The following is a 9,894-nucleotide window of genomic DNA, read 5'->3' on the forward strand; positions in this document are numbered from 1 at the left end:
CATCCTGTCCCACTCCGGCCGGGATGCTCCAAGGAGTGACACCCTTGTCCCTGGAGCAGGCTCCTCCCAGCCAGGTGCCCCACGCCCCCACTCTGGGATGTGTGTCCCAGGCTGGTCCCTCGGGGGTCCCGCCGAGGGGGTCGCGCCGGGCCAGTTTCTGTCCCCGCTCTGTCCCGGCAGTTGCCGGCCCTGCTCCCGCCCAAAACTCCGCTCCTCCGGGACCCCGTTATCCCCGCTGTCCCGTTATCCCCCGCTGGACCCCCGTTATCCCTGACGGTTCCGTTATCCCCGGCGGTCCCGTTATCCCCGGACCTGAGCTGATGTCCGGGCTGAGGGGTCTCTGTTGGGTGCCAGTTCTGGTCCCCGTGCTGGCATTGGGGAAGATGCCCGGTGTGTGCAGGGGGGTCCCACATCTGCAGAACCCAAGATGAGGATGGGGACAGGCCATTCGCTCCTGGGAATTGCCTCCCCTCCATCCCTGGGTGACCCCCACAAGCCCGTCCTGCCCCAGGGACGCTCATGGGCTGCAGGTGCTCTTGGGGGGGACCTGGCCCTTATGGGGACTCCCAGCTTGGGGGACCCGGCCCTTGGGGGAACTCTCCCAGCACCCGGGCTCCTCTGGCCCTGACCCAGCAGAACAACGCCATGCTCGGCGCGGGGGGGCGGCACTCCCGCAGTAGCCCCGGGACCCCCCTGTTCCCCCCTGGGATGCAGCAGGGTAGCCCCAGTTCCCCCAGGAGCAGCTGGTCCCCACTGTGCTGTCACCCCATCCCCACCTACACCCCGAGGGAGCCCGAGGGCAGGGGGTATCACCCCCCGCCATCACCCCCGAGTCCCCAGGGAGCCCCGAGTGGGGTGGGCTGCCCTCCCTCGTCACCCCCTGCACCCCTCAGAGCTCTGGACCCCCTGGGCTGGCAGTGGCCGTTCCAGCGCGTCCCTGTCCCCAGCGGTCGGGGTGAGTGGTGGGGGGCCGAGGGGGCTGTCAGGGGTGGGGCGTTGACAGGTGGGGGTCAGGGGCGAGTGCCAGGGCTGGGGGGCTCAGAGGTGGCGTCAAGGGTGGGGGGTGGGGGCGAAGGAGGAGGGTCCCTGCTCCCAACCCGGCCACGGGAGCTGCGGGTCCCCGCTCGGGGCCGTCCCAGGGGGCGCAGGGGGACGCGGGGGTCCTGCCCCGGGGTCCTGCCCCAAACCCGCCGCAGCCTCAGCCAGCAGCCCCGTCCCGGTGCCCGCAGCCCGGGGCGATGGCGGAGGGCGCAGGGGCTGCGCTGCCCCGGTCCCGGTCCCGGGACCGGCCCGGGCCGAGGAAGGAAGCGGCGGGCGCGGGGGGCCGGGCGCGGCGAGGGAAGTTTCTCCGCGGGACCGCCCGGGGCGGCGGAGGAGGCGGCCGCAGACTTCCTCCTCCTCCTCCTCCTCTTCGTCCTGCTCTTCGTCCTGCCGCTGCCGCTGCCGCCCCGGCCCCGCGCCCGCCGCCGCGCCATGCCCCGGGGTGAGTACGGGCCGGGGGCAGAGCAAGGGTCGGGGGTCCCCGCCCGCCCGGGGTCCGGGTCGGGGGGCGGGAGGAGCCGTCCGTCGGGGCCGGGGCGGGGCCGGCGGCAGCGGGACCCGCCCGGAACGGGACAACGGGGGATAACGGGACCGCCTGGGGTAACGGAGCCGCCGGGGAGAACGGGGCTGGGATAACGGAGGTCCGGGGATAACGGGACCGCCGGGGATAACGGAACCGTCAGGGATAACGGGGGTCCAGCGGGGGATAACGGGACAGCGGGGATAACGGGGTCCCGGAGGAGCGGAGTTTTGGGCGGGAGCGGGGCCGGCAACTGCCGGGACAGAGCGGGGACAGAAACTGGCCCGGCGCGACCCCCTCGGCGGGACCCCCGCTCTCACCGCCCCCGGCCCCGCACCCGCCGAATCGGCAGCCGCGCCCCCGCCCCGCTCCCGGGCCCGGCGCTGCAGGGGCTGCGCTGACACCGGGGGGCGCTGCACGGCCCGCGGGACCCCCGGCCCCCGCACGGACCCGCGGACCCCCTGCACTGACCCACGGACCCCCTGCACTGACCCCCCCTTGGCCCCCTGCACTGACCCACGGGACCCCCTGCACTGACCCCCCCCTTGGCCCCCTGCACTGACCCACGGGACCCCCTGTACTGACCCCCCCTTGGCCCCCCTGCACTGACCCACGGACCCCCTGCACTGCTCCCTACTGCTCTGACCCCCAATCCCCGTGCAATGACCCACTGAGCCCCCTGCACTGACCACCGCTGCACTGACCCCACTGACCTCCCCAGCACTGCTCACTGCACTGACCCTCACTGGCTCACTGGCCCCCCTAACCTGACCCCTGCACTGACCCCACTGACACCTCCAGCACTATTCCACTGCACTGACCCCACTGATCTCCTGCACTGCCTGCCCCATGCACTGTCCCCACTGCAAGGACCCACTGACCCCCTCTGTACTGACACCCCTGCTCTGGCACCACACTGCCCACTGCCCCCATTGCTCTCCCCCCCTCACCACTGCTCTTCCTCCGCCTGCACTGATCCCCCTGCAGTGACCCCGCACATCCCTTGCAGGTGCTGTCACAGGTGTGCAGCAGCCAGGACACACCAGGGCTGTCCCCGGGGGGGGTGCCTGCAGTGGGTGCTTGTCATGGGCCCCCCGGGGTCTCCTCCAGGGTCACTGGGTCACTCAGTCAGCGTGGGTCCCCTGGAGCCTGGGGGGGTGTGGATGGGTGCCAGGGATGGGGGCTGCTGGGCTTCCTCTGCTTGGCTTGGGGGAAGCAGAAGCCACTGAGGTACCATTGGTGGCCTGTGGGGACAAGCTGTGGTGGGACTGTGGTGGAGGGGGCCCACGGGGACGGGCTGTGGTGGGTGTGTGGTGGGAGGGGGCTGGCACTGGGACCGTGGGTGCCGGGAGCCTCTGTGGGCAGTTGAGGTGGTGCCAGGAGGTGCTGGCTGCAGGTGCAGGTGTGGCTGTGTGCTCGCACGTGGCAGCAGGTTTGGTTTGGTTTGGTTTGGCCATGACACAGAGAGGTGCTGGGGCAGCGCCGTGCTGCTGCCCAGCACTGGGACCTGGCGATTGGTGGCAGGGGGGTCAGGAGGCCATGGAGCCTGGCCTGGCTGGCTCCATCCATCCATCCATCCATCCCTCCATCCATCCCTCCATCCATCCCTCCATCCCTCCATCCATCCATCCATCCATCCATCCATCCATCCATCCATCCCTCCATCCATCCCTCCATCCCTCCATCCCTCCATCCCTCCATCCCTCCATCCATCCATGGATCCATCCATCCATCATCCATCCACCCATCCATCCATCCATCCATCCTTCCACCCACCCATCCATCCATCCATCCATCCATCCATCCATCCATCCATCCCTCCATCCATCCCTCCATCCATCCATGGATCCATCCATCCCTCCATGGATCCATCCATCCATGGATCCATCCATCCATCCATCCATCCATCCTTCCACCCATCCATCCATCCATCCTTCCATCCATCCATCCATCCATCCATCCATCCATCCATCCATCCATCCATCCATCCATCCCTCCATCATCCATCCATCCATCCATCCATCATCCATCCCTCCATCATCCATCCATCCTTCCATCCATCCATCCATCCATCCATCCATCATCCATCCATCCATCCATCCATCCATCCATCCATCCATCCATCCCTCCACCCCAGGATCCCCCTGATGCTGGCTGGCACTGTGGCTGCTGGGAACAGTGGCCGGGTTGAGGAGGGGGTCACCACATCTCCTCGAGGGGCCTGGATCTGGCTCCTGCCCTGGAGCTGCAGAGCTTTGGTAGCGCCTGGAGCAGAGGCCAAGGGCCGGGAGTGCCTGTGGCCATGGTGAGGGGCAGAGTGGGACCCGGCCTGGGGGGAAATAAAAAGAGGAAATTAGTCACGACAGCTGGAAAATGAGGGAAATCAAAATCCTCCGACTCAGCATGGAAGTTATTTTAGCTGCCACGGCAGAGCCTGGGGCAGAGCTGGGGGGCCCCTGGGTCCCCACCACGGCCATGGACCCCTGTGGGGTCCCTGGTTGGGATTTAGAGATTTTCGTAATTTTAGTAATTTCCTTTTTGTGCTGCTGAGCTGGCGGCAGGGCTGGGGGGCAGCGCTGTCCGCGGAGCAGGAGTGACCCCAGTGACTGGGGCTGGTGACCCCCGGCCGTGGGGGAGCCTGGGCACGTCCCTCGGGCCGGGATGGACGCGGCGGCTGGGGAGGGGTGTCTGGGTTCGGGCGCCCGGGGCAGGGTGCGGTGCACAGGGTGGGGTACGGTGGGGTGTGAGGTGCCCGAAGTGGGGTGTGCCGGCGATTGTGGTGCGGGCAGGGGGTGCCTGGGGTTGTAGGGTCGGTTTAGGGAGCTCGGGTCAGGCTTGGGGGCCGTGGGACAGGGAGCTCACGGGGGCGGCTGCTGCACTTCCCCGGCGGAAAACCCCCGGGGGCTGCCCCGGCCGGGAGTGCTGGCAAAGGGTTTTGCTTCCCTTTTCTGCTGAAGAGATGAGTCGCTTTTCCCGTGCCGGGAGGTGGCGATGGGAGGGGGGCACCTCTGTGTGCCACCCACAGCCCCCCTTGCCCCAGCCGCCCTCTCCCCAGCACCCCAAAACCACCCGAGTGTCACCGCAGTGAGGAGCGGGACCGGGTCCCGCCGGGGCCGGTGTGCCGAGCCCTGGGCTGGACACGGTGCAGCCCCCCCGTGCTCCCATCCGTCCTTCCCCGGGTCCCCTCCGCGGGGCCGGGAAGGGGCGGGTGCCCCCATGGGCTGTGTCCCCCGCGGGCTGTGCCCTCAGCCCCACGAGGCCACTTCGCCGCCGGCATCCTGGGGCCCAGAAGGGGTTAAAGGCGCTGCCGGGCGCGGATTTCCTGGGAGAACAGAGCTGGCCTTGTGCCGGCAGCGGAGCTGGCAGCAGGCGAGGGGGCACACCAGAGCCAAGGCACCCCCCAGTGTCCCCTGGCTGGCCCAGCCAGGCCCCCAGGGCAGCAGCACCCTCGGAGCCCCAGCGGGGCTGCAGGGACACGGGCGATCTCCAGCCCCTGCCCGGCACCACGGGGATGCCGCCGGGCAGCCCCCAGCCCTGTCCTGGAATGGGGTCCCCTTGGCAGGGCTCCTGCCTCCCCTGCTGTCCCGTGCTGGGGGACACAGGGGCCCAGGGCACAGGTTCCTCCTCATTGTCCTTGGGAAGATGAGTGTGGGCCGGGGGCTTGGCTGGGGCCGTGGGGACCGGTTGGGACTGTGATGTGGTGGCTGTGGCTGCCAAGTCTTGGTTGTGACAGAGCTGGAGCCCCTCTGGCACCCACATCCCCCTCTCTGGCACCCAGACGGACTTGGAGCTGCTGTGGGGGCTCTGCCCTACACAAAGCTCCCTCTTCCATGAGACATTTGCCCTGTGAGTGTAGGCCGTGCCCGTGGGTCCCCTCATAGTGCCACCAGCATCTTGTACCTGGTGCTGGCAGTGCCAGGGCTGGTGGGAGCCAAAACGCTCCTGTGTGAGCCCTCGGGTCCTGCCGTGGCCCCTCCACGGGCACCATGAGTGCCCACATTTGCTGTGTGCTGGTGACAAACCTGGGGCTGCTCTGGGCTTCCACACCCCCAGGGGTACTGGGTGATGGAGAAGTGACTCCTGGCCTCTGTCCCCTCCTTCTCCTCCTTTTCCTCCTCCTCTCCATGTCCCAGGGGTGATGCTCTCGTGGGCACGAGTGTTTCCTCTCAGATTTCCTCTGCGCCAGGATGAGGATGGGAATGGTTCCTGCCGGGTGCTAGCTCATCCCAGGGTGCCCACGGCCAGTTTGGGGTGCAGGGTTTGGGCTCAGCATGACCAATGTGTGCCATGTCCCACTGTGGGATGGACACAGGGGCAGGCTGCTGCTCAGGGCTGCTTCAGGTCCTGACTGAATCAGATGGGCCAAATGGGGCCTTGGGATGACAGGGGCAGCCGTGTCCCGCTCCAGGGGCTGCCCTGGGGGCCCTGGGCAAATAGATAGGGTGGCTGCAGGACAGAAGAGGCACAGGGGACATGGGTGGCAGTTACAGCCCCTGTGGAACGTGCTCGTCCCTGAGGGTGGCCCTGTGCAGCCACAGAGGGACCTTGGTCTCCCATAGTCCTCATCCTGGTCCCATGACCCTGAGCCTGTTCCTCCCACTGTCCTACTGGTCCACTTCCTTTCCCCACTGTCCTGCTCCAGCTTCTCCTGATCCAGTTCCTTCTCCCACTGTCCTGCTCTCCTTGATCTTGATCCCACTCTTGATTCTGGTCCCATCCCCATCACTCTCCTGCTCCCCTGCTCCTGCTCCTGCTCCTGCTCCCACCCCTGTGTCCCTTCTCCCACTGCCCCGGCTCTCTCATGCGCCTCTGAGCCCCGCAGCCCCTGGGGGTCCCACTGCCTACGCTGCCCCGGGCTGAGCAACTGGTGCAAAGTGGTGTGAGAAAACCTCTGGGCTGTTCTTGCTCCCGAACTGGAGGCCAAAGGCCGGGACTGTTCGTGGCCCCCTGGGACCCTGCAAGCGGCTTCCTGCGGGGGTGGGGATGGGGGGCCGCCTGTGCTGCTCCCCGTTCACACGCCAAGGAGCCGGGGATCCCCTGCCCGGGGAAGCAGGTTTGCAGTGGGGAAGCTGAGGCACAGCAGTGCCGTGTTCCTGGCAGCCCCCTGTGCCTGTCTGGGGGTCATGGCGCAGCCAGGCAGGGCGGGGGTCAGGGCACAGCCTCAGCCGCAGGAAGCCGCGTGTCAGGGCGGGAAGAGGAAGAGCGACTTCCCCATCCGAGGGGGCAGGGACCGGCAGGGGCTCGGGGCGGGGGCTCGGTCCCTTCCCCCTTCCCCAGCCCTGCAGACCCAGGGGGCTACGGGGAACGGGGACCCCCAGCCCAGGACACTCCAGGACACTGCGGCATCTCTGCCCGGCACCTCTGCTCCCTGCCTGTCACTGGCACAGGAGCGGTGCTCCCATCCTGCCGGTGGGATCCATGGGTGGGCACCAGCTGCCCATGGCCGGGTCCCGGTGGGAACGGGGCTGCTGGCCCCAGGGTGGGCACCTCCCGCCCCAGCACTGTGGGGTGCCCCTGCCTCGGCCGGGCAGGGCTCTTGGCAGCGCCGGGCTCCGGCCAGCAGCAGGAAGGGGAGCAGGATGCAGCCCTTAATGGGAATTGCAGAGGGAACCTGAGGAAGGAAAACGCGCGCCGGGACTGGGGATAAACACAGCTGCTGGAGCGGACGTTGGCTCCGGGGCCAGCCCAGTGGCCACACTCCAGCCACAGCATCAGCCCGGCCTCTGCCTGCTGGGACCAGCACTGGCCCTGCTTGGTGTGGGCAGGATCAGGGTTGGGACAAATGGTGACGGCCCACAGGCTGCCACAGCGCAGATATGGCCCTGCTCCTTGCCCTGGTCCCGTCTGGAGGCGCAGCTCCCGTGCTGGAGGCACAGCATGGCATGGCACAGCACGGCATGGCACAGCACGGCATGGCACAGCACAGCATGGGATGCTGCCCAGCCTGGCTGCCATGGATGCAGCACCCTGGGGACGATGCAGTCCCCGTGCACATGGGACGTGGTGGCCCACGCGTTGTCCCTGGGTCATGGCAGGCAGATCCCCTTTGGGGTCTCTGCTGGGGGGATGTGCCTGCCTGGGAAGCTCATGGGGCGGTGGGTTGGCTGGTGAACCAAGGGGGTGTGACCCCTGTGCAGCCACCGGCCTCGGGGTGTCAGAGCGGGGGGACCACGATGACCCAGCCCTGGAATGTCCCCCCTGAGCCTCTCCCCTTCCCACAGGCTGCTGAAGGGGACGCCAGGGCCGCCGGGATGCAGAGCATCAAGTGTGTGGTGGTGGGTGACGGGGCAGTGGGCAAGACCTGCCTGCTCATCTGCTACACCACCAACGCCTTCCCCAAGGAGTACATCCCCACCGTGTTCGACAACTACAGCGCCCAGAACACGGTGGACGGCAGGACTATTAACTTAAACCTGTGGGACACGGCCGGCCAGGAGGAGTACGACCGCCTGCGGACGCTTTCCTACCCCCAGACCAACGTCTTCATCATCTGCTTCTCCATCGCCAGCCCACCCTCCTACGAGAATGTCAAGCATAAATGGTACCCTGAGGTGTGCCACCACTGCCCCAGTGTGCCCATCCTCCTTGTCGGCACCAAGAAGGATCTGAGGAACAACCCCGAGACCATGAAGCGGCTCAAGGAGCAGAACCAGGCGCCCATCACCACCCAGCAGGGCATCAGCCTCTCCAAGCAGATCCGCGCCGTCAAGTACCTGGAGTGCTCGGCGCTCAACCAGGAGGGCATCAAGGATGTGTTCACTGAGGCCGTGAGGGCCGTGCTCAACCCCGTCCCGGCCAAGCCCAAGAAGCCCTGTGTGCTCTTGTGACGGGGCTGGCGAGAGACGATCCTGCCCCTGCCCCGGCCCCGCCGCCCCCAAACACCTCCTGCCCCCCACCCACCCACCCCAGTGCCTCCCCGAGCCTCGGTGGGCCTGGGGCCGCCAGCCCGAAGCCTCCAGCTTTAATAATACAGACCTTGTTTGCACTAACTGGCCGCCCGCCCTGGGGGCAGCGGGGCTCCCCTGCCCCGGCTGTCAGTGGTCGCTTTTGGTGATGCCTCTCTGGTCCCAGCACAACAACACTTCCTGAGAAGGGGATGCCTGGGGTGGGCAAACCCCACTCCAGCCCTGAGCACCCCACAGAGACCTGCCACTCCACCCCGAGTCGTCCGTGGGGACCTGCCACCTCCACCCTCTCCACCAGCTGGGGCACAGGGGTCTCCGTCCCCTCTGTGCCAGCCCTGGCGCTCACCCAGCCTGGAGCATCTCACTGGCACTGCCCCGTCCTGCCCCGGGATCCCAGTGGCAGTGCTGGGGCCTCCTGGGGGGTGTTTGGGGTGAGCCCCACACCAGGGACCTCCAGCCCTGCCGAGAGCGGAGCTGGTTTGGCCAGAGTAGAGTTTCTGGTGCTGGTGCTGGAGCTCCCCAGGGCAGTAGGACTTGCCTGTAACCAGCTGCCCCCAGAGCTGCTTGTCCTTAAATAAAAACCTGCGCAGGCCCCCCGTGTCCTGTGCTCTCCTGTGCGCATCCACCTTTCCTGGGCATGGGGACACTCCTTGGAGGGACATGGGTGTCACTGGCCCGAGCTGGGCTGGGACCCCTCACCCGGCCAGGGCCAGGGCCAAGGCGAGGGTGCTCATGGTGCCTGCCAGGACTCTGTTCCAGGGGGAACTGCAGCCAGGGGAAGCTTGGGGTGTCCCTGCCATGGCCAGTCCTGACCCCACCATCCCTGTGCCCAGCTGAGCTCCCACCCAGGGGCTTGGGACATTGTAAAGGACAGGAATGGGGACATTGCACTGGGTGGAAATGGGAACACTGGGGATGGGGACATTGCAGGAATTGGCACACGAGTGGGGTCCCCACCTGAGGAGCCCCCGGCCACCCCAACCCCAGTGCTGCCTCTAGAGTGGCAGGTGGGGGGCAGAGCCCCGTGTGCCCATGCTCAGGGGTGTCCTGGGGGTCCCTGTGTCCTGTGACTGGTGATGGCAGCAGCGAGGGACTGGCAAGGGCCCGGTGGCATTCGCAGCCGCTCTCGCCACCCCCTCACCACCCCCCGGCACGTGCTGGCGGGTGGCCGGATCCGGACACGGGCCCCTTGTCCGGCCCCGGGGCCTTCCTGCAGGAAGGGCAGAGACCCGGCGCCCGCCACAAGCCGCCTTTGTTCCCTGCTCCCGCTTCCCGGCCAGAGCCGGGGGCAGGCGTGGGCGGCGGGGCCGGGGGGCTCCGGCCACAGCCCCTCCCAGGGCCGCGCCTCGTGGAGCCTCCCGGGGCCGCTGCAAAGCGTGGCCCCTCCAGACCCCACCCTGGGAGCCCGCGGCAAGGAGACACGGCTCC

General features: G+C 67.8%; 1 protein-coding gene across 1 annotated transcript; it reads left to right on the forward strand.

Annotated features, from left to right (window-relative positions):
• Positions 1-1,427: 1,427 nt before the first annotated feature.
• On the forward strand, positions 1,428-9,009 carry RHOG (ras homolog family member G). Its single transcript, XM_082277984.1, has 2 exons — positions 1,428-1,483; positions 7,783-9,009. Exon 2 carries the CDS (start codon positions 7,813-7,815, stop codon positions 8,386-8,388), a length of 576 nt encoding a protein of 191 aa, XP_082134110.1. The 5' UTR covers positions 1,428-1,483; positions 7,783-7,812; the 3' UTR covers positions 8,389-9,009.
• Positions 9,010-9,894: the final 885 nt, after the last annotated feature.

This window comes from Coloeus monedula, assembly GCF_965178545.1.
Source record: "Coloeus monedula genome assembly, chromosome: 3".
Taxonomy (NCBI): domain Eukaryota; kingdom Metazoa; phylum Chordata; class Aves; order Passeriformes; family Corvidae; genus Coloeus; species Coloeus monedula.